Source organism: Acomys russatus, chromosome 20 (genome assembly GCF_903995435.1).
Source record: "Acomys russatus chromosome 20, mAcoRus1.1, whole genome shotgun sequence".
NCBI lineage: Eukaryota > Metazoa > Chordata > Mammalia > Rodentia > Muridae > Acomys > Acomys russatus.
Window position 1 is genome coordinate 60696614 of NC_067156.1, and position 24449 is coordinate 60721062.

At 43.5% G+C, this 24449-nt stretch overlaps 1 protein-coding gene and 1 long non-coding RNA gene across 3 annotated transcripts in view; one reads left to right on the forward strand and one right to left on the reverse strand.

The window, feature by feature from the left end:
* The window catches only part of Myo5b (myosin VB), a 291060-nt gene extending 278817 nt beyond the window's left edge, over window positions 1-12243 (forward strand). For both annotated transcript variants that reach the window (XM_051163654.1, XM_051163655.1), the window contains 5 exons: window positions 1707-1857; window positions 3125-3410; window positions 4237-4411; window positions 5758-5838; window positions 12091-12243. In XM_051163654.1, coding sequence (XP_051019611.1) covers window positions 1707-1857; window positions 3125-3410; window positions 4237-4411; window positions 5758-5838; window positions 12091-12243 — 846 coding nt within the window. The remainder of the gene's footprint in view (window positions 1-1706; window positions 1858-3124; window positions 3411-4236; window positions 4412-5757; window positions 5839-12090) is intronic.
* On the reverse strand, window positions 1250-11468 carry LOC127204542 (uncharacterized). Its single transcript, XR_007832476.1, has 3 exons — window positions 11207-11468; window positions 6923-6965; window positions 1250-1317 (listed from the first exon to the last, which is right to left on the reverse strand). It is a non-coding gene; the product is annotated as an uncharacterized LOC127204542 (long non-coding RNA).
* Window positions 12244-24449: the final 12206 nt, after the last annotated feature.

The following is a 24449-nucleotide window of genomic DNA, read 5'->3' on the forward strand; positions in this document are numbered from 1 at the left end:
CATTGGTGGGATTGCCCACTGCCATGCGGTGCCTTCAGCTCCGTGCCATAGAGCATACACTTTCTAGTTTCCCCAGTGAGAATCTCACGGGATCCAGACCTTCTGCCTCCCACATCAACTCCCCGCCCTCCCAGCCTTTCACCCTCACCCTGCCCAAAGTCAAGGCGCAGCAAATATTAAAATGGTGTAGCAATATATTTTTTAAGCTTTATCTTTTGTGCCATAACTAGGGATGCTCTTCTCCTGAGGGTAATGAACTCATCTCTGCCCCTGTCAGTCATTTTTGCACTGTTGTTGGACCCCTGCCTCCCTTTAAGAAATAGAACTTGGATTTGGGCACTTGCTTTTACTATGAAAGAGAGGATAAAGGTGGAAGAAATGTCCTTTGCTTCAAGCCAGATGCCTTCTGGTCCTCCCCCACAGTGACATACAGGAGCTTTCACTGTTTCATCAAGGTGCCTCACTTTATACAGTGTCTCCATCTCTATTTGTGATAAAATGCCCTGACAAAAACAACTTAACTGAGAAACGGTTTGTTGGGCTCACAATTCTGCATACTGACCATCTGTTGTAAGAAATCAAAGCGGCAGAAAGTTGAAGCCGCTAGTCACACGCCATCTGCAATAGAGAAGCAGAGAGCAAGGTTAGAAGCGCAGGCCAGTGCTCAGCTTCCCTTCAATCCAGGGTCTGGCTATTGAAATGGTGCTCTCCACATTCAGCCTGTGTCTCACCTCAACTATGAGGAAGATCCCTCACAGGCACACCCCAGAGGCCCGACTCCCAGAGGATTCTAGACTTCCGTCAGGCTAGCAGTTAGCAGTAAGCAGTGTCACCATGCATTCTGTGTCATGAAAGGGTAGGACCAAGCCCCATGGCCTGGGCTCCTCATGCTTCTGGTCTTGGGGACAAGATTTGAACCACATTGTAACTATCTCTGTGTAGTCTAAACAGCAAGGATGAATGAACGGCCTCATTGCTTAGCAGGCACAGCCGCTCCCGCTTCTGCCCATTTCCTTATTTAAAATTGCTTTGTAATTTGAGGGAAGGGGAACAGATTGAGAGGATAGCTGCCTTTTTGACAGCCGACTGGTCATTTTGGCTGCTGTTGATTGCTCTTGGCCTTAATAAAGAGGACACTGGAGCTAGGCTCTATGGCACAGGCCTTTAATCCCAGCAGTTGGGAGGCTGTGGTAAGAATGACCTTGGCCACAGGGCCCTTTCGATGAACACTTAGTCCAGATTACATGTCCATATAGTACAGCAAGCTAGGAGGGAGGATGGGGCTGCCATTGCCATTTCTGCCCATCTGGGTTAATTCTGGAAAAAATGACAAGAGTCCGTAGATGTCTCCTACAAAGAGAACCTGGCCTGTGCCGTAGTCCTGTGGGGCCTCAAGGGGCCTAAGGTCTTAGGGAAATCTGAATGCAGATAACAGCAGATAACATTGAGAAAGCGCGACTCTCCTCTTTATTAACTTTTTTCAAGGATCTAAATGACTTAGGCCTTTGTGTATACACAGCTTGACTTGTCTGTCATGAGATTTCCACTACCCTTAAGGCCAGGGCCATCCTGTTTTCTAGAGCATTGCACACACAGGGAAGGACTGAGCGGAGCCCTGCAAATAGGAAGTTGTTAACGTGGCCTAAGAAGGTGTAGGGAGCCCAGGAGACGCCAGCAGCTCGATGACACACACTTTTCCTTTCCAGGGTTTCATGACACAGAACACTGCAAAGCAGAATGAGCACTGTCTCAAGAACTTTGACCTCACTGAGTACCGCCAGGTGCTAAGCGACCTTTCCATTCAGATCTATCAGCAGCTCATTAAGATCGCCGAGGGCTTGTTACAACCCATGATCGGTAAGCTGGTGCCTAGTGCATCTGTGGGTCTGAAGGAGGAGGATTGTGGCAGGCTTGCCTTGCCTTCCGGGAACCAGCTGTTACCAGCTGTGGCCTCCACAAAGTCAGGGCCATCCTGGGGCAGGCATGAGGGTAGTGCACGCTGTGTGTAAGGCCTGGGAAACTTCCAACAGCATGCTATAAAAATGTGAGGCCAGCATAGCGAGATGTCTTTCCTTAATCTCTTTCCTGTAGTATTTTCCCACAACAAACCAGTTTCCACAAGTGATATAATGGTGTGGATGCAAATATAAGGAAGACAATTTCTTCTTGTCGACGATGTGCCAGATTCACTGAAGAGTCATGGGCACTTGTGAGTCAAGCCTTCAGGACACACATAGCAATCATATTTACTGACTTTGCTTAAAGCAATGGGTGCACTTGTGTGCTGAACATGAAATCAGAATTGAAAGAGCAGCTGTGCTTTAAAAGGAGTGACACATATTTGCCACTCACTGCTCCATGAAGGCTAAGAAGGAAGTTAACCCTGGACCTATGGAATGGCTTCTCTAGGTCCTCACAACACAGACAGGTTGAGTGAATTCCCAAAGGGCCAATCCCAAAGGGTATCTCTCGGGATACATTTCATATCAAATCTTCCCTCCTATCTAGTTTTCTTTTAAGGCCTTTCCCATGTAGAGGAAGAACTGATAGATCAAGCTGGAGAGGTTTCAGAACTTGGAATAATATTGTACCAGTTCTTGAGTAAGACCCGGGTTCAAATCCTGGTGCTGCCACTTCCTAGCAGCATTCCTGTAGCCACATTTCCAAACCTCTTTATGTTTCGGTTTGCTCATTGGTAAAGTGGGTAGTGCGTCGTGGGGCTGCTGAATGACTGGACGAGGTCCTGTCCCTGAAGCACCACCTGGTACGCAGCTAAATGCTGTTCAGTAAGGATGTGGAAGCAACTCACCGAATAGCAGTTAGACAGTCAGTGCCTGGGCCAAAACCCTACGGGAGCCGGCTCAGTTCTTAAATGCTGGACCCTTGACAGAGGTAGTACAGAATCCAGCTAGTTCATACCTTGGATTTTTGTCCACTCACCAGTGAATTTAAGTGACAGTATGATCCATAATTATTTGACGCAAGATGGGAGAGCCACTAGACTTGAAAATTCTTTGCCAGATGTATTAGGTTCCCACGTATGTCGTCACCATGCATATCTGCCTGGTCCTACAGCGGAGTTTTGAGGGGAACACACATGCTTCTAACCGTGCCTTCCTTTCAGTGTCTGCCATGTTGGAGAACGAGAGCATCCAGGGGCTATCTGGTGTGAGACCAACTGGTTACCGGAAGCGCTCCTCCAGCATGGTGGATGGAGAGAGCTCATACTGCCTGGAGGCCATCGTCCGCCAGATGAACTCTTTCCACACAGTCATGTGTGACCAGGGCCTGGACCCCGAGATTATCCTGCAGGTGTTCAAGCAGCTCTTCTACATGATCAACGCAGTGACTCTTAACAACCTACTCCTGCGGAAAGACGCCTGCTCTTGGAGCACAGGCATGCAACTCAGGTGAGAGAGACACTCGCGCCAGCGCACAGAGACCGAGGGCCCCGACACGGGCTGGGGTCACAACGCAAGACAGTTGTCTCCTAGTTGGTACGTGACCCAGATCCATCAGCTTTTTATTGATTGGTGAAGTTCACCCATCTGGGATAGTGACCTAGCAGACAAACTAGCACAAAGATGTTCAAACTAGCTTAGAGATGCTCAAATATACTCCTTAGCTTAAAGGTCGGCCAGGTCAGCAAGAAAATCAAGGCTGTCAAAGAAGTATAAAAGCTTGTAAATGTTAAATACAAGTTTTAACTCAGTATATCGAATGCTTCCCTCCCTGTTACTTAGGTATATTCCAGGCACGCATTCATCTCCTCATTCCTCGCTCGACATGTGGTTACCAAGTGCAAGGCCCTTTGCAGAGGGCTTTTTAAACCTGTGTGTCCATGTAGGAGTGGTGCATACATATGTGGGTGAACATGTGGAAGCTGAAGGGCAACTCAAATGTCGGCCTGTTTTAAAATACAAGGTCTCACCGGCCTGGAACTTCCAACGTTGTCTAGGCTGGCTCGTCAGCAAAGCCTGTCTCCACCTCCCCAGCACCAGGATTATAGCGGTGTGCCACCTCACCCATTTTGGGGTTTGTTTTTATTATTTAGTGTGGCAAACATTTTACAAACTAAGCTCTCTCCCTACCGCCACTTTGCAGGGTTTTAACCACGTGAGATAATTAAAGCGAGGACAAGGATGACAACGAGTTATGCCTCACTTGTGGAACACAGCGGGTGCCCTCCCCCGTGAATGAAGGCTTAACGCGCTTTCCTTTTTACTTATGGCTAAGGTACAACATAAGTCAACTTGAAGAGTGGCTTCGGGGGAAAAACCTCCAGCAGAGTGGGGCAGTTCAGACCATGGAGCCTCTGATCCAGGCGGCCCAGCTCCTCCAGCTGAAGAAGAAAACCCAGGAGGACGCTGAAGCCATCTGCTCTCTGTGTACCTCCCTCAGCACCCAGCAGGTACAGCCACTCAAGCCCACTGCTGGCCTCTCCAGGCTGTTCTGGCCAGTTTTTCTAAGGCTGTGCTCCCGCCTCGTGGACACAATTCAGACTTGCCACTGGTGAACCAGAGGATGGCTTTGGTCTGTAAAACCCGATGCCATTTCCCTGTAGCTCTCTGGTCCTTCTTGTTTGCTAACTTACAAGACAAGGTGGCAAACCCGCAGACCTTGTGCACACATGCTGTGATACGGGGTGTGTGGAGGCCAGAGGTTGGCTGGGAGGAGTCGGTTCTCTCTTCCACCACGTGGGCTCTGGGGAATCGCACTCAGGGAATCAGACTGGGTGGCAAGAGCCTTCACCCACTGAGCCATCTTGCTGGCCTCATGTCATAACTTTTATGAAACAATTCCAGATAGTTTCTTACCGAGAGATATTTTTTCCTGAATCTGTCAACATAAAGCTGTTTGCTTTCTTTATATATTTTCTTTACAACTTTAATTTTCATATGGTCATATTTTGAGATGCCATTTATATCATTTTTAAATGAAGCCTTGGTGATATAAAGGCACTTAAATATTATTTTAAATTCCTCTCCCCCCAAATTGTATTTATACCATAATTTGGTAGTCTATAAAGAGATACGTGCCAGATATTGCCTTTGATCATGGCTTCTCAGAAATGGGCCACAGACACCAGTGTATGGAAACCAGACTCTACCAGTCAAATACCTACTCTTCCCAGCTGATCCAAAGTCAGTAAGGCGAAGAGCACACGCTTCTTTCTCTCCCTCCTCCACAGTCTTCTGAAATGAACCTGTGAACTCTTAAGAACTGCAAGTCCCCTGTGTTTCCCAGCTCCCCACCCCCAGGAAATGTTTTACTCCCCTGAGTTTACTTATTACCTGCAGCTGGCCTTGCACACAGCCAGGGTACTCCCACAAAAACAACTGATAGGCAGACAAAAGACTGTGTCCAGTTGAGAAAAATCTCACTTGTAAATGAACTTTCTTAAGGACACGGCGGGAGGGTGGCTACACACAGTTAAGTAAGCCCGCTCCTATCTAAGATCCCTGGCGCTCTCCTGAGGAGCCTTAAGTTACCCTCAGAAAAGAGGCTAGGGATTCCAGACAGCAGTTTTCGGAACTCATGCATAAGACACCAAGCACAAGGGAAGAGTGGGCATCGAAGATGCGATGCCCTACAGGAAGGAGCTCAAGCCTCACAGGGGCAGCCACGGGTGGAGACCTGTGGGGGTCTGTCCAGAGAGCTGTACACTTGTGTGACACCACTGTCACAGAGTCATAAAATTCAAAGTTGTCTTCAGTTTGTCTAGTTCTGTGCTAAACCATGTTTTCATTCCGACAGATTGTCAAAATTTTAAACCTTTACACTCCCTTGAATGAATTTGAAGAGCGGGTGACAGTGTCCTTTATACGAACAATCCAGGTGAGTCTTCAAGTATTAGTTGTATGAAGTCCTAGTCAAGGGTTGGTGGAGGAACTCCCCTTTTCTGAGGAAAAGGGGATCAGGGAAAAGAAGAAGAGGGTGGGAGGGTGGGACCGGGAGAAGAGGAGGGAGGGGGCTGCAATAGGGATATAAAGGGAATAAATAAAATAAATTCCTAGTCAAAAGCCAAAAAGGACATGGAAAATGCAGGGTTTAACCCTCTACTACCGCTGACAGCACTCTGCCAGGAACCTTGCAATCGTAGGGGAACCGTAACACGCACAGGCAGACAATGGACTTGTCTTGCTTCTCAGCTTTTAGACTCTTGCCAGGGACACCTTGCTAAATCAAGGCACCAGATGGGATTACCAAGGGGGCTTAGCATCAACTCCAAGCATGTGGAGCTAAGAAATGTTCTCTTAGAACGCAACCCAAACTTGTACGCCTTGTCTGATAACTTACAGTTTTAGTCCTTGGGGACGTGGTAGGAAGAAACATATCCCGCAGATGTGAATTTAGATGCACCTTGAGATGTGACTTTTTAACTTAAACATGAGCTTCCTCAAGCTGAAGCCCGAGGAAACAAAAGCTTTGGTATAGAATGTCGCTCTCTTTTGCAAGGCCGGGGGTCTTGTTCCAAGATTTGAAAGTGATCTAGAGAAAGAGTGTCCTGGCTCTGAAAAGACCCCGTGGAAAAGAATAAAATGAACTTCAGCCTGGTATTTGAGTGGTGGTAAAGCCAGAGGTCAAGAGACAGATGCCAAGTCAGACTAAAGGTGGCTGTTGTCTCAAGGGCAGTGGGAAATGGCAGGGCCCGCTAAGTATACAGCCCTCCCAGGAGAGCTGGCCAGCTCACCCACATGCAGGAATCATCAAAGGCGGGAAGGGAAGGCACTGTGTGGGATCGAAGGTCAGGATGAGCACAAAGCCAGCTCTAAATGCAGAGGAGGACTGAGAAACAGGGCTACCCCACCCACTGCTGATCTCTGCAGACAGCTGAAAAGCAACTCAAGCAAACAACAAGTTTAGGAAATCATTCTTGGATTTGAACCTGAGCCACACGGGAGGGAGAACCATAACTCACTATAAACTGGCAGCAGCACCGTTTGCAAGAAGAGAGTCCAGACCTAAGTGGATGGCAGGCCTAAGGGATGAAGGACAGAGAGAAAGCATTGGGTTAGGCCTTGTCAGGAAATAGGGAAATCCTGCCAAAAGCTGGGTTTTGCCCGCTGTAGCTTCTTTCTTCCTATGCAGGGTTCAGCGGTACTGGTGCGCAGTCAGGACCTTGCCCTGGAAACCCATACCCCCACCCCCCTTGAGCTCATGTTGAGCAGTGAAAGCAGCTTGCTAGGCACCCCACTGCCTACATGCATGTTTAAACCCACACCTGAATTACCAAAGCAGTTCATAGTGACTCATGGACATGTGTGACTTTCACACATCCATGAAAACATCTAAATATTAAAGCTTGTATGATATAAGCTTGAGAGCTGATAAGCCCGCCTCGTGGTTCACGGGGTGGGGTGGGGGGCAGGAGGGATCTCTTGGAGGCCACATGCTGCTGTCTGAGTTTCCAATAACTCTGTGTGCCTGGACCCCAGCTGAACCTGCTGTCATCCAGCCGTGTCTTTTTCTGCCCCATTTCATGTTCGACCTTAAATCTTTTACATTTTCCTCAAGGCTTTTTTTTTTTTTAGTGACTTTTATTACTTGAAAAGTGTGAAAATAAATATTATATTATATTATATACCAAAATTAACCATACCCAAAGTCTATACAACTTAGTGAGCTTATATATAGTTAAAATTGGCATTCGAAGCGAAAGCTGAATCTTCACGTTAAATTTTACTCTCTGCATATTGAATATATTTTAAGCTCTCATATACCGCCCCAAACAAAAAATTCCATGACAGAATTAGAACCTGAAAACAATTAGCTTCGTTTCCTCTTTCTTACTCGTGCCCATCACCCGCATTCAGTCCTCCCTCACCCCCTTCTTGTCTTCATGTAACCCTGTATCCACAGGTGCATCTGTTTACATATATGCAGGTACTGCCGGCTGGGTTCTGCATATAGAAAGAACGTGTGGTTTGTGTCTTCCTGAGATTGTGTGACCTTGATTAACACTATAAATTCTAAGTCCATCCATTTTCCTGAAACTTTTAAATTTCATTCTTTTCTTTAGTACTGAATATATATATGAATATATATATCAAATTTTCATTATCCATTTTTCTATTTGTAGACAACTAGGTCCAATTCTTTGCTATAGTGAATAAATTAACAATAAAAATGGGGTGCAAATAGCCCTATAGTAGGGTATGGAGTCTCTCTGGGTATATACCCAGGAGTGAAATAGCTGGGTCATATGATAGCTCAATTTTTAATTTTTTTGAGAAATATTTAAACTGATTTCCAATAATGTCTTTATTGATTTGCACTCCCCTCCACATCCTCTCAACACTCAATCTTTTTTCCGATTTCTTGATGACAGTCATTCTGACTGGGGTAAGATAATATCTCAAAGCAGTTTTAATTTGCCTTTCCCTGGTGACTAGAGGCATTAAACACTATTTTAAATAGCTATTGACTTTTGGAGGGAGGGCAGCTGTGTGTTCATTTATTGTTGACAGTTTTATTTCCTCAGTGTTTGGTTTCTGCAGTTCTTTGTAACTGTTGGATATTTGCTCCTTGTTGAAGTGTGTCTGGTAAAACATCGCTCCCATTCCATACACTGTTAATTCTGTTGGCTGTTTTCCTTTGCTGCACAGAAAGTTTTTATTTTCATGTGGTCTATCTGCTGGTACTGGGATCTGCTCCCATGCTGCTAGTGTTCTATTTGAACATGTCTTACCTCTGCCAATAGCTTGTTTTCTTCTAAACGTTGCAAGGTTTGAGGTTTAAATAAATTAAGGTTTTTGATCCATTTTAAACTGATTTTGTATAAGGTGAAAGTTAGAAACCTCATTTCATTTTCTGCAGATAAGAAATCCAGCTTTCTCAGCGCCATTTGTTAAATGGTCTTTTTTTTTTTCCCTCAAAAGAATGTTTTTGCCTCCTTTGTCAAAAAATAAGTGCATTCTCAGAGCCTTTCAAAGGCAGAGGCCACAGTGTCGTAAGTGAACTGAAATGTGAGGGACCGAAGCACCCTGAGAGGCTTTCTTGCCGAGCCTCCTGCTCTCCACTTTCATGACTCAGTGGCTACTCTGTAAGAACCAATGCAGCATGGCCAAGTGTAGCCATCCGTGAGAGACCATGCCAGGTCCAACCAGAGCCACCAAGGTGCTCTGGATTAGTGAAGCTCGTCGTTCCTTCCTCCTTAAACAGCCTTACCTCCATGCCAAGCTTCTCTCCCTCTCAAGGCCAACCATCCTGTCAAACGATCATAATTCATGGCCCCCCGCCGCCCTTCTTCAGATGCCAGTGCAAAAGTGTCTGGAGGCTTAGACTGTGCTTTCTGTCACCATCCAGACAACTGAACAAACTGTGAGCAATTTGAGGTTCCAGAGTCGCTGGGAAGCCATTCCTTCACAGCCCTGCACTCAAGCGGCTCGCCCTCTACGGCATAGGAAAGGGCTGCTGGTATGTGCAGGTCTCAGCCTGTTTCAAGGCTTAAAAGAAATAGTCGAGATGCCCTGAGTGCTCGGGAGGTGGAAGCCAGCTGCTGTGGGTATTGGGCAAATAATAGCCCATGGTCTTTCCACTCTAGCATTGGGTAACAATGAGATGATAGAAAGTTATGCTATGTCGAGATAGTGTCACTATTTGAAACAGTAGTGTCTTGTCCCAAAGAGGAAAACCAAAACAAACAACAATCCATTTTTGTGCCTGAAGCCTCAATATGGCATGACCTGTGTTTTCCTGATGCGGATTTATGAATCTCCTTGGCCGCACTCCTAAAGTTCAGAGACCTTAGGTAAAAGTACAGCTCCTGCCTTAGAGTTCATGGTTCAATAGTTAATGGTTAATTCCCAGGTAGGAAGAACAAAGCAGGGTACTGCCAAGTTAATACCAGCGACAGATACAGCACTTGCCAGGTGCCAGCAGGTGAACTCAGTGTATGGAATCATCAACTCTCCATCCACACACACAGCCTTAAGCAGCTCTCCATCTCCTTCTCCCCCTAGGGGAAATCTGTTTGTGTGCAATTTAGCTTTCTGCCATTGCCGCACAGTATCTGAGATAATCAACTCGCAAGGGGAAAAGTTCATGTTCAGATGTTTCACTACTCATGTTGGCTCAGCCTTGCTCTTGGGGTCTGGAGCCCCACAGTGTGTAACGATGGTGCTTTAGGCAGAGGACACCTGTTGACACCAATAACCCGGAGGCAAGAGACAGCAAGGGTGTGGTCCCAGTGGTCTAACTTCCAACCTAAAGAGTCTATCGTGTCTGTCTATTGAGCTCATCGGAAGTGGGAAATTAAAGTGTCCTGCTGTTGATGGAGAACTGTTTGCCCCTTCAGTTCTGTCAACTTGGGCATCATGTATTCTGTAGCTTTTCTAATTGTGTTTCTGTCTACAGTTCTTCATGGTGAATTAAAACTTATATCAAAATGTCGTCTCCAGAGATGACATAAAATTTCCTTTGTGATGTGCTGGCCTACCGCTTCCTAATGTCCATTGCATCTGATGAAAAATCAATTGTTACCCTCTGTGGGGAAAAAAAATGCATTTCTCTGTTGTTCTTTTTAAGATTCCTCATTTTGGGGTTTTGACAATTTTCATGTCTCAGTGTGTGAGTTTATTCTGCCTAAAATTCAGTGAGCTTGGATGTGCTCATACCTGCTGCCAATTGGATTTGGCACCATTTAGTTTTATTTAAATGTTCTTCTGCCCCTTCCCCTCAGCTCTTTTTGAGACGTCTATAGTGTGCATACTGATACTTAAACAGAGCTTGAGGATGCAGGAGTTAATTTGTCTATCCGCCTGTTTTCAGTCAGGGTCTTACATAGTCCAAGTTGACCTCAATCTTGCTATGTCGCTGAGAATGACTTTGAACCCGGATCCTCTTGCCTCCAGTTTCTGAGTCACAGGGTGTGCAGCTCCACACCTGGAGCTACTCGGTCAGACTAACTTACTTTCCTTCTTAGACTTTTTCATGTCTAACTCACCGAGTCTCCCTTCTACCTGCCCAAGTCTGCTGTAGAACTTCTTTAGTGAATTTCATTTTGGTTATTGTATATTTCTTAAAACATATGGCTTCAAATAGAGGAGAAGAGGCTCTGTCCTTTTAAGTATTCTAACTAATATGACTGAGACAAACCACTAGACCCTGAGACAGGTACCCATACTGGATCCAGCATGTGAACCAAAGGGCACAGTCTCAGATTTTTACAGGTCAAAGCCCCACTGTGTTCCCTGGCACTTACCCAGCTACTCCAGGATTGCGAGCTTCTCTCACCACAGCTGTGTCACTTGAGGCTGAAGAATGGGGCGTACAAGCAGGTTCAGCCACGTGCTCACAGAGATCAGCCTCTCTCTCCATTGAAGGATGGATATTGTGAGCCTCTAAGCAGGAGTTGTGAAATAGTTAACATCACTCTCTCAAACTCAGTGACTGCTTTGGTGAAGGGGCTGACCCTAGCTGCCTGCCTCCGCACTTTCCATGATATTCCATTCTGAAGATGACGAAGCTAAGGCATGGGACATTGTCCAGGGCAAGGGAGTCTGCCTCCAGATCAGTGGTTTCCAACCTGTGGGTGGAGACTTCTTTCTGGGTAGGCCGGACAACCCCTTCACAGGAGTCACCTACGGCCATCAGAAAACACAGATATCTATTTACGTCATGGTTCATAACAGTAGCAAAATTAAAGTTACAAAGTAGCAACAAAAATAATTTTATGGTTGGGGCAGGGCAGTGACCACAACATGAGGAACTGTATTAAAAGGTGGCAGCATTAGGAAAGTTGAGAGCCACTGCTCTAGAATCTGGCCCATTAACCGTGCCATGGCAGTCTTCCTATGGAATTTGCACCTAAGATATAGTTAGCCTTCTCCTTTAGATGGAAGCATTAAACAGTGTTAGAATAGGGAAAGTTCTTGATCAACTGGACTCCAACAATCTGAATCAGGGCTTGTCTCCACTCCATGCCTCAGGGACAGAGGGAGCCCACATTCTCCTAACCCTGCACTCATCCCGCCTCATCCTGGGCGTCTTGCCATGCCATACACTTGCTCGCTTCTGTGAAGTTACCGAAACTGGCTCCTTCTAGGTTGTACTAAATACTTACATGATTTTATTCTCCCTCCACAGGCCCAGCTACAAGAGCGGAATGACCCCCAGCAGCTGCTGCTGGACTCCAAACACATGTTTCCCGTCCTGTTCCCCTTTAATCCATCTGCTCTGACCATGGACTCAATCCACATCCCGGCATGTCTCAACCTAGAGTTCCTCAGTGAAGTCTGAGGCTGCGTGCTTCCAAGGCGAGGAAGAAGGAAGTGCGTGCTGTCAGCGGAAAGAATTCTAGAACTGTGAAATATGCCCAACGTAGATCAAACCACAGTTAGAGAACCCATGAAAAGAGAACTGAACTAAAGCAAAGCGATGCACATTTGTCATTAGTTTTTGTACATGCTGCTCAGAAAACACTTGAAATGTAGAATATTGTTAAAGCTTTGGTTTCAGGTTAAACAAAGACACGTCATAATGAATAGCCACCACTTAGCACCAGTCGCCATATAAAAATGCCAATTCTACAGAGTGGAAGTGCCTAGCTTTGATCTTTGTATATAACTGGAGAATATTCAAACTGAGATACTATTAAAAATACATGATATAAATTGCCTTCGTGGGTCCTTCAGAAAATAATACTACTACATAAAAACGACATATACTGATAAACCAAAGGTGTGGAGGAGTTTGTGTTGAGATGTTTTAAGAACAAAACTATGGGTCTGGGCCTGCAGAGGATCTTCCCCAAGCATTCACTAATGGCTGGTGAATAAGGGACATTGGTGTGATGACCTCCAGGCCAACCATGTTGAATATAGTTTCTGAGTAAATTGGATGACCCAGACCCTTGCTATGCTCGAGCTCCTGCGATAGTCTCAGGTTTATAGGAGAGTTACAGGTGTCACGTGTCACATGTGGGAAAGATGAAAAAATGCAGTCTCCGGTGTTAGTCAGTGCCCTGAGACCAGCAAAAATTCCACAACAATGTAAGTACAAAAAATAGTAGGTGAGAACGGCTAACTTTTATTTGTAGGTATAAAAACCAGGATGAAAACTTCTGACTTCCTTAATGTCATTAAACCTTCAAAACGGGCCTCACACAGCGTGTTGCTGATTCTGGCCCCAAGATCACAAGGGAAACAGACTCCAGTTTGAGAATCCAATTGTCTCAAGAGCCTGAAAGAAGGAGAATGCGCCATCATTAAGTTACCCAAAGATTTATGGCTTTTTAAAAAACTGCTTTGAGGGCTGGAGAGATGTCTCAGAGGTTAAGAGCACTGTCTGCTTTTCCAAATATCCTGAGTTCAATTCCCAGAAACCATGTGGTGGCTTACAACCACCTGTAATGAGATCTGGTGCCTTTTTGTGGTGGGCAGGCACACATGTGGGCAGAATACTGTATAAATAATAATAAATAAATCTTTCTAAAAAACTGCTTTGAAAGACTGCAATACCTTAGGCCAACTTTCCCTTCAACATTTTTTCAAACTTTAAAATCGATGTAAATACTCTGCTATGAAATAAATATTTAAAAGAATGTTTAGTAATAATGTAACAGGCTTATGTGTTTGCTGCTCTTAGAATATTGTTTTGCTTTGGGGGACTTTTTCTGACTCAAGAACAAAGGCTTGGTTAGACAAACCTAATTAGTCTTTCTATCCATTTTTATAACCCACATCTATTAAAAGTATGATGTTTCTATGACAGTTACAAAGTGGTTTGCAAATCATACGGGGGCTTCTTCATTACACTGCGGTTTCTCCACACTTTCCCCAAGTGTCACCCACTTTAGCAGGTCCTTGGGAATACAGCACACTCTAAGCACTACAGCCCTGTGCTATTACAGGTCTCTGTTCCCAGTCCTCCTTGCCTGCTGGGATGCACAGTTACCTGTATCATCCCCTCTGTGGCCACAGCAAGCCCCCAGCTGCTCTTGTCTGTCTTTCAGAACAGCCCCTCCCACCACTCTCAGTTACAGCCCCTGACAAATGTATCAAACTTTCAACCCCAAATGCAAACTGTTTAGAAAGCCCGTTAAAAACAACTGGATCTGTGGCTACCTCTCTAAAATTGTTTATGAATATAATTTGCTGCTAGTGCACTTTAGTGGTCAAAATTGACCCCTGTAAAATCTATCTTTAACCCTTGAGAACACCAAAAAATGCCTTCTTGTTAAGCATTTTTAAGACTTGGTGACTTCCCAAATATGGCTCTCTGTCCTTACACAAAGTTTGAAACCATCTCCTCCCAACCCCCACGTAGGGTAGGACTCTTCTGTCACTGGCGGCGGGGGTAGGGGATGGGGTGGGGTGGGATGGTAACTAATAAGTAACAGCATGAGACTCTTTCAGAAGACAAGGGTACCCACTGGAGCAATACAGTGGCTGGGGAGCCTACATCCTCCCTATTTCACTCCATACAAGGAGGCTGAAAGTGCACCTTTCCCCCCAACCCAGTGCTGGGGATTGAACCCAGATCCCCAGGCATACTAAGAGGGTACTACTCTACCCTTGAGCCACCCTCAGCAATAGGTCCCCTGGTCCATTTAAAGCTAATTTTATACACTTCCCAGCTTCATGAAATCAGTGTCTTTTAAATAAATGCAACGCAAGTTTGAACTCCTCGCAGCTTTGCTTCTGAGTAGTTACAGGTTCTTCACGTGCCTTTAGCATTTGCTGAACTAACTGACCATGGATTATGGATTCCCCCAGAAAAAGCGGCCATGGGGAAGAACTTCATGTCCAGTGGCGCATTCTCTGGGCTTCTGATTCATCTCACGAAACAAGCGCCTTAAAGACTAATCAAATAGTCATAAATCTAACGTTTGTGGTCTAGCGACTATCACACGGGGTCTGGCCACCTCCCTTTAGTCATGGGTGGCTCCACATAAACTAGTTGTCAGTGAAGCAGACAATCTCTCTGGGCCACCCCAGCCGCAATTAGAGGGGCACTACCTCTAGGCTCACCTGGCAGATGAGCCCCAATGGGCGGCTTTCCCTGCTTCCCGTGGGATGTGTCATAGGAGTCCTTTCCCTGATTTTCCTTAGGACAAAAAAAAAAAAAAAAAAAAAAGCTTTTGTAAAACAAACAAACAAACAAACAAACAAAAAACTAGGAACTTAAGTGTAAGTCCCTAATGGAGCCCTAATGAAGGCCTTGAGGATTATGACAACAAACTGGAATCCAGTTCTTTTGCATAAACTGAATACTTCTCAAACACTTGACCACCATGAGTAAGTGGCTGCTAAATGTTACGGTGTTTTAAAGTTAGCTTGCTCTATGAGTCAAATTACCAAATTTTCCTTTTTTACACATTGGTGCCATAATCACAGAGTTAAAAGAGTCTAGAAAATTAGAGGTTAATGCCAATGGCAAACAAATTTGGGTTTTTTTCTTACAAACATCGAGAACTAAAAATCATTTTTCTAAAATAAGATTTGGGGCATGGGCAGGCAAGATGGGTCAGTGGGTAAAAGTGCTTGCCAGCCTGACTTCAATCCCCAGGGCACAGTGGAAGGTCTTTTGACTTCACGTGTCCATGGCGCCTGTGTCCGCACTTACACACACTGTAACTAAATACATTGTAGCAAAGGGAGTCAACTGGTGGAGCCAGGCAACTGTCTGAAGACATACTGTTGAATAAGAACCCAGATTTGGATTAACATTTTGCAATCAACTGTCATTTAGAGTAAAGGCCTGCCTCTCTGAGGAAGCTCACAAAATATTTAGGGATAAACCTAACACTAGGGGGGAAATGCTACTGAGAAATATTTTCTCACTTTAGACAACTCTGCAAACTACAGCTTTGTTATAGGAAAACACTTGTAACGGTTACTGTAATTATTTGGCTGTGGATAAAAAAAAATTGTGAAAATACTTTTGAATAACTTGTGTGCTAAATCTGAGGCAAAATTTAAAATAACAGCTTGATAAAAAGGAGTCTTGGCTAAAGTTTACATTTTTTCACTTTTTATTTTTTACATTTTCTCTGAGTACTTGAGTGTAAATTTGAGTATGCACAGGTATGTGGGTTGCATGCACTTGTGTCAACATGAGGCATCCAAAAGATTGTGTTCTCCATCACACTGCCTATTCTTTGAGGCAGTCTCATCCCTGAGCCTGGCGCCTGGAAGACCACAAGCCCCGGTGACTCTTCCAGCTTGGGTCTGCTGTCACTTGGCTTGTTAGGTGTGATCTGGAAGCTTAACTCTGGTTCTAGTGATTTTGGGGCAAGCACTTCTAACCTGAGCCATCTGGAGCACCTCACTAGCCTCCACATGCTGTGTGTAAACCCCTGCCCAAGCCAGTTCATGTGCTCAGGGGAGGATGCTCAGGGTCTTCCTCACGCTCTACCCTACTTCACTGAGGAAAGGTCCCACATTGAATCAGAAGCTCACCTCCGGGGCTAGGCAGCAAGCTTTCAGTATCTACTCATCTCTGCCACACCCCCAATGCTGGGGTTACAGGCATGCACCCCTGAGCATGCGGCTTCTCTGTATGTAATGTGGATTTGAACTCAGTCCTCCTATCCTATTTTCACAGCGTATGGTCATAGCCAGAGCTACCTTCCAGCCTCTACTTTTAATGTTTCCTTGAGAAACTATTCTGGGGCATAAATTCAGTTGTGCATGATCTTTTAAGCTAGGGGCCAGCACACAGCCACTTGTAAGCTGGGGGTAGGAGAGGACTTTCCCTAGATAACAAAGTTTATTGAGCAATTAATTACTCTAGATCTATAGAATTCCCATAAATACTTGCACACGTGGTTCCTCTTTACGCTAACCCATGGCAGCTCTGCCTCTTCTCTCCTCTACCAGTCTCTTCTCTCCTTCCCATGACTTCCTCAGTCTTCCAGGCCCACAAACCTTAGCTCCGCCTACCTCACTTCTGCCCTGCCAAGGTGTAGGCATTTATTTTAACCAATCAGGGGTAATTTGGAAGCAAGGTTACAAATGCCATTTTTGGTCACATAAGGGTTAGCTGGTAGAACAGTAAGAATCTTGGGGTGAGGTTGGGGGCAAAAAAGTAATTAACATCTGAGTACAAAGAACCAGACCATGGTGTAACACAAAACCCTAATGTCTTGCTGAGATATCAGTCAATTCCGTGAGGTACGTAGACACTGGTGTGCACTTTCCCTCTTAGCAGGAGCATTAACAACAAGTATGTTTCCAGATCTGTCTGACTGAAAGACATCTAAACAATGTTGTCTTCTTCTTCCACAAAAATTATTGCTTTATAGGATAAACATGTATTCAGGATGTATCAAGATTTGCTCAAAGCTGTATTGCTATATAACATTTTAACAAAGTCTTGTTAGAAACTGAAAATAGCTTGCAAACAAATAGAGAAGAAAAACACTTTCAACTCAAATCTAAAACAATGCCTCGGAGCTACTAGAACTCACTAAAACAGGGTAGACTTAAGTAAGCTCTCAAATCAATGTCTATCACTTCATGTTTATAATTTATTTCTTTACCCTCGTTTGGCAACTTGAGCTTTCTGTAGAACAGATATTTTTTATAAGTAAAAACCACAACCAAAGGTTCCAAGATGGCAGTGCCAATCTCACACCATGTCTGATCACTGGACAGCAGTGACTGCACAGTGACCTAAGGACCAAAATGAGAACTACAAAACACCAATGTTGGTGTTTTCCAGGTGAGAGGGGTCTACACTGTGAGGAGCACGGGTGGGTCCAACCCCTGGACCACCTGGATAATTCACAGAAAAGTACCTGGGTCTCTGCAAGTGAATGCACAGTTTCCTAAATATAGCCACTCCCCCTGTAAGCGCTCGGAACCTGTGCTCTCTGGGTATTCAACTGAACTGGAAACTAAAAAACCCCAGTGTCCACTGTCATCCACCTGAGTAAACTGGCAGGGCCACCAAAGCAGCTCTCTTCTCCAATAACTTTCTGCCTGCTTGCCAGCAGCCAGACCCTCCTAGGACAGAAACAGCCAGCAAGCAGAGAGCCAAGACAGAGGAGGGGACTTGTACGTAGGATGAAATTCCCATTGCCATCTGCCAGAGGAGGCCACCTGTGGGACCAAATTCTCATTGTCCTCCACCCTAGAGAAGCCTACTGGGTGCAGATCACTGCCCAAATATTTTCTGCCTGCTCCTCAGCAGCCAGACTGTCCTGAGTCAGAAACAGCAGGCAAGCAGAGACTGAACCCACAGGTGGTAACTTGGGTGCAGACCAAAGCCCCATTGTCAATATCTACCCCTAAACTCACAGACCATCAGAGACCACCCAACCTGCTAACACTAGAGACATTGCAATGGAAAGACGTCAGCATAAGAATACAAGCAACAATTCCCAGGACCATTTGATACCACCAGAAACTAGCAGTCCCACCTCAACAAGGTCAGGAGATATTATCATACCTGACACACAAGAGAAGATTTCAAATCTAAGTTTATAAAAAGGACAGAGGCCTTAAAGGAGGAAGGAGGAAAATAAATTGCTGAAACTAAAACAGGAATACACAAAGAGATGAAACAATTGAACAAAATGCTTAAAGAAATTAGTGAAAGACAAGAAACTACAATCAAACAGGAGAAGGAAATGAATAAAAGGTTTCAAGACCTAAAAATGGAGATAGAGGCAATGAAGAAAACACAATCAGAGATGATGCTAGAAATGAAAAACCTAGAGAAAAGGATGGGAAATAAAGACACAAGCATCATCAACAGAATTCAAGATGTGGAAGAAAGAATATCAGGGATAGAAGATGACCGAAGAAATGATACAACAGTCAAAGAAAATGTTAAATCTAAAAAGCTCCTGACACAGAACATCCAAGAAATCTGGGACACTATGAAAAGACCAAACCTAAGAATCATAAGGATAGAAGAAAAAGATGACTCCCAGCTGCAAGGCCCATAAAATATTTCCAACAAAATCATAGAAGAATACTTCTCTAACCTAAAGAAAGAAATGCCCATAAGTATACAAGAAGCTTACAGAATTCCAAATAGATTGGACCAGAAAAGAAAATCCTCCTGTCATCTATAATCAAAACACTAAACATACAGAACAAAGAAAGAATATTAAAAGATGTGAGAGAAAAAAGCCAACTCACATATAAAGGTAGACCTATCAGAATTACACCTGACTTCACAATAGAGACTATGAAAGACAGAAGGGCCTGGATGGTTGTCATGCAGACACTAAGAGACCACAGATGCCAACCTAGACTACTATACCCAGCAAAACTTCCAATCATCATAGATGGAGAAAAACAAGATATTCCATGACAAAACCAAGTTTAAACAGTACTTAGCCACAAACCCAGCCCTTCAGAAGATACTAGAAGGAAAAACTCCAATCCAAGGAAAGTAACTTTATCCAGGAAATAAATAATCCTACACCCACAAAACCAAAAGAAAGGAAGCACATGCGCGTGCGCCCACTCTTACACTCTCTCTCTCTCTCTCTCTCTCTCTCTCTCTCTCTCTCTCTCTCTCTCTCTCTCTCTCTCCCACTACCAACATTTAAAAAATAGGAACCAACAACCACTAGCCACTAATATCTCTCAACATCAGTGGCCTCAACTCCCCAATAAAAAGACACAGACTGACAGAAGGATGGGAAAATGGGACCCATAATTCTGCTGAATACAAGAAACATACCGCAGCAATAAAGAGAAACATTACCTTAGAGTAAAGGGCTGGAAAATGGTATTCCAAGCAAACAGACCCAAGAAGTAAGCTAGAGTAGCCATTCTAGTATCTAATGAAACAGGCTTTCAACCAAAACTAATCAAAAGAGATGAGGAAGGACACTTCATACTCATCAAAAGGAAAAATATACCAAGAGAATGTCTCAGTTTTGAACATCTGTACCCCAACACAGCAGCAACCACATTCGTTAAAGAAACATTACTAAAGCTTAAATCACACATCAAACCCTACACATTAATAGTGGAAGACATCAACACCCCACTTTCCCCAATAGACAGATCATCATGACAGCACCTAAATGGAGAAATAATGAAACTAATAAATGTCATGAATCAAATGCACCTAACATATCTACAGAACATTCCACTCTCAAACAAAAAAGAACATACTTTCTTTTCAGCACCTTATGAAACCTTCTCCAAAATTAACCATATAATGGTCACAAAGCAAACCTCAACAGATACAAGAAGATTGAAATAATTCCTTGCATCTTATCAGACCACTATATATTAAAGCTGGAACTCAATAACAACAGAAAGAACAGAAAGCCTACAAGCTCATTGAAACTAAGCCATTCCTTACTCAATGACCTCTGGGTAAGGGACAAAATAAAAAAAGAAATTAAAAATTTCCTAGAATCCAATGATAATGAAGGCACAACATACCCAAACTTATGGGACACATTGAAAGCAGTGCTAAGAGGAAAGCTCATAGCATTAAATGCCTTAATAAAGAAATTGGAGAGATCCTATACTAGAAACTTAACCGCACACCTGAAAGCTCTAGAAGAAAAAGCAGCAGACACACCAAAGAGTAGATGGCTGGAAATCATCAAACTCAGCACTGAAATCAATACATTAGAAACAAAAAGGCCAATTCAAAGAATCAATGAAACCAAGAGCTGGTTCTTTGAGAAAAGCAACACGATAGACAAACCCTTAGCCAAACTAACTAAAAGGCTAAGGGAGAGTATTCAAATCAACAATATGAGAAATGAAAAAAGAGACATAACAGCAGACACTGAGGAAATCCAATGAATCATTAGGTCTTACTTCAAATTTTCTTAATACCAACTACCAAAACTGAATCAAAATCAGGTAAACAAGTTAAATAGTTCTCTATCTCCTAGAGAAATAGAAGCATTCATCAAAAGTCTCCCATAAAAAAAAGCCCAGGGCCAGACAGATTCAGCACATAATTCTATCAGACCTTCAAAGAAGACCTAATACCAATTTTCTCCAAACTATTCCACAAAATAGAATCAGAAGGAACATTACCAAACTCATTCTATGGGGCCACAGTCACCTTAATACCTAAGCCACACAAAGACCCAACAAAGAAAGAGAATTTTAGACCAATATCTCTTATGAACATAGATGCAAAAATACTAGCAAACCAAATCCAATAAATCATCAAAAATATCATTCACCATGACTAAATAGGCTTCATACCAAGCATGTAGGAGTGGTTCAATATATGGAAACCCATCGATGTAATCTATCATACAAACAAACTGAAAGAAAAAACCACACATGATCATCTCCTTAGATGCCAAAAAAGCATTTGACAAAATACAACACCCATTCATGTTTAAAGTCTTGGAGAAATCAGGCCAGGCACATACCTAACCATAATAAGGACAATATGCAGCAATCCAATTGCAAACATCAAACTAAATGGAGAGAAACTTAAATCAATCCCACTGAAATCAGGGGCAAGACAAGGCTGTCCACTATCTCTGTATCTCTTCAATATTGTGCTTGAAGTCCTAGCTAGAGCAATAAGACAACTAAAGGAGATCAAGGGGAAATAAATTGGAAAGAAGTCAAATTATCACTGATCATGGATGATATGGTAGTATATATTAATGACCCAAAAAATTCTACCAAGGAACTCCTACAGCTGATAAACACCTTCAGCAAAGTGGCTAGGTACGAAATCAACTCAAAAAACAGTAGCCCTGCTGTGTACAAATGACAAATGGGCTGAGAAAGAAATTAGAGAAACTACACCCTTCTCAAGAGCTACAAATAATATAAAGTATCTTGGTGTAACTCTAACCAACCAAGTGAAAGACTTGTATGAAAAAAAAAAAACTTCAAGTCTCTGAAGAAAGAAATTGAAGAACATATCAGAAGATGGAAAGATCTCCCATGCTCATGGATCAGGAAAATCAACATAGTAAAAATGGCCATCTTACCAAAATCAATCTACAAATTCAATGCATTTCCCATAAAAATCCCGACACAATTCTTTGCAGAGCTTGAAAGATCAATTCTCAACTTCATATGGAAAAAAGAAAACCCCAGAAAAGCTAAAACAATTCTGTAGAATAAAAGAATTTACAGAGGAATCTCCATCCCAGATCTCAAGCTGTACTATAGAGCAACAATAATAAAACCAGCATGGTACTGGCATAGAAACAGGCTGGTTAATCAGTGGAATTGAATTGAAGATCCAGAAACAAACTCACATACCTATGACACTTGATTTTTTTTATAAAGAAGCCAAATCGATACAGTGGGAAAAAGATAGCATCTTCAACAAATGGTGCTGGTCTAACTGGATGTCTACATGTAGAAAAATGCAAATAGACCCATATTTATCACCCTGCACAAAACTAAAGTCCAGATGGATTAAAGACCTCAACATAAAACCAGACACACTAAATCTGTTGGGATAAAAAGTGGGGAAGAGCCTCAAATTCATTGGCAAAGGAGACAGTTTCCTGAACAGAACACCAAGAGCTCAGGCTCTAAGATCAACAATTAATAAATGGGACTTCATGAAACTGAAAAGCTTCTGTAAGGCAAAGGACACTGTCAACAAAACAAAATGACAGCCTACATACTGGGAAAAGATCTTTGCCAACCCTACATCCAACAAAGAGCTACTATCCAAAATATATAAAGAACTCAAGAAATTAAATACTACTAAACCAAATAACCCAATTTAAAAATGGGGTACAGAGCTAAAGAGAGAATTCTTAACAGAGGAATATCGAATGACTGAGAAAACACTTAAAGAAATGCTCAACATGTTTCTAGTCATCAGGGAAATGCAAATAAAAATGACTCTGAGATTCCATCTTACACCTCTCTGAATGGCTAAGATCAAAACTTCAAGTGATAACACATTCTGGCAAGGATGTGGAGAAAGAGAAACACTCATTCATTGTTGGTGGGAGTGCAAACTTGTACAACCACTTTGGAAATCAATCTGGAACTTTCTCAGAAAATTGGGAATAGTACTGCCTAAAGACCCTGCTTTCCACTTCTGGGCATATACTCCAAAGATGCTCCACCATACAAGGACATTTGCTCAACGACGTTATAGCAGCCTAAATTGTAATAGCCAGAATCTGGAAACAACCTAGATGTCCCTCAACCAAAGAATGGATTTAAAAAACAAAACAAAACAACAACCCTGGTACATTTACATTTACACAATGGAATACTATTCAGCTATCAAAGACAAGGAAATCTTGAAATTTGCAGGCAAATGGATGGAACTAGAAACAATCATTTTGAGTGAGGTAGCCCAGACTCAAAAAGATATGCACGGTATATATTCATTTATAAGTGGATATTAGCCCAACATAGATGTCCTCTGAGAGATTCTACCCAGTGAAGGACTGGGAAAGCTGCTGGTCTTACAGCAGGACTACAAGAGAAAAGCTGTGTATTGTATGCAAGAGTTGGGGTATGGAGGGTCCAGGAGGGAGCAGGAGCCCCACAGGGAGACCACTGGGGTCTATGGATCTGGACAAAGGCAGGGTGCCTACATGGACTGCTGCTGAACCTCTGCACTCTGGTGCCCATGATTGGGTCCCTGCCCCCAAGACAAGACAGCCTAGCAGGCACACAGAGGAGGAGGTTGCAGGCTATTCTGATAAGACTTAATAGACTGTCACCAGATATCTGGGGCGGGAGAGACCCCCTCTCAGAAGTCTGGGGGAGGGGAATGGATGGAGGAGGAAAAGGGGGTGCGAATGGGAAGATAGGAGGGAGGGGATGGCAGTCGGGATGTAGTGTGAAGAGGTTATAATAAATAAAATATACATTTAAAAGATCAAAATGAAACAGACCTAGATGAAAGAGAGACTCCTAATCAAGTCAGCCTATATGAATTCAAACAAGCACGTAACTAATACTGGTGATCCCACCAAACGGGAATAGCTCTGAGATTGGCTGAGACCTGAATGTCTATGCATAGACAATGCTTTTTTATTGGTTACAGAATCCCTGTGACTTATTTTATGCGATTCTTCACATGGTATGAATGAAGATTTACAGATGTCTTTCTTCTGCTCATACAAAGAGCAGAGAACCAGCCTTGCTTGTTCTGCGCATCCTGCGCACCTCATACTTTTATAACGTTAGAGCTGTATAATGCTCGTGAGAAACTATGTTGCCAGAACAAAACAACTGGACACTGATGCTGGATCAGACCTGACAGGATTCACTCCTCTCAGCATGCTGGACACCGACATCCTGCATCCTCCATGCTCCAGCCCCAAGTGCTTCAGTTGCTGTTTGAACCTTCAAAGAAAGCTTCTGATGCCAATTGGTCCAGTATCTCATACTGTCCCGCACAGAACTTCTATTAAGCATGGAATTTCTCAACATTTAGAAACTGGACCACAAATGCTATTCTTACCTTGCTTAATCATTTTCCCCAATTGTAGCTGGGCCTCTACAAAAGTATTATTTGTCCCCAATCAGCTAGAAGAAGCCTTAAAAGGAGAACAA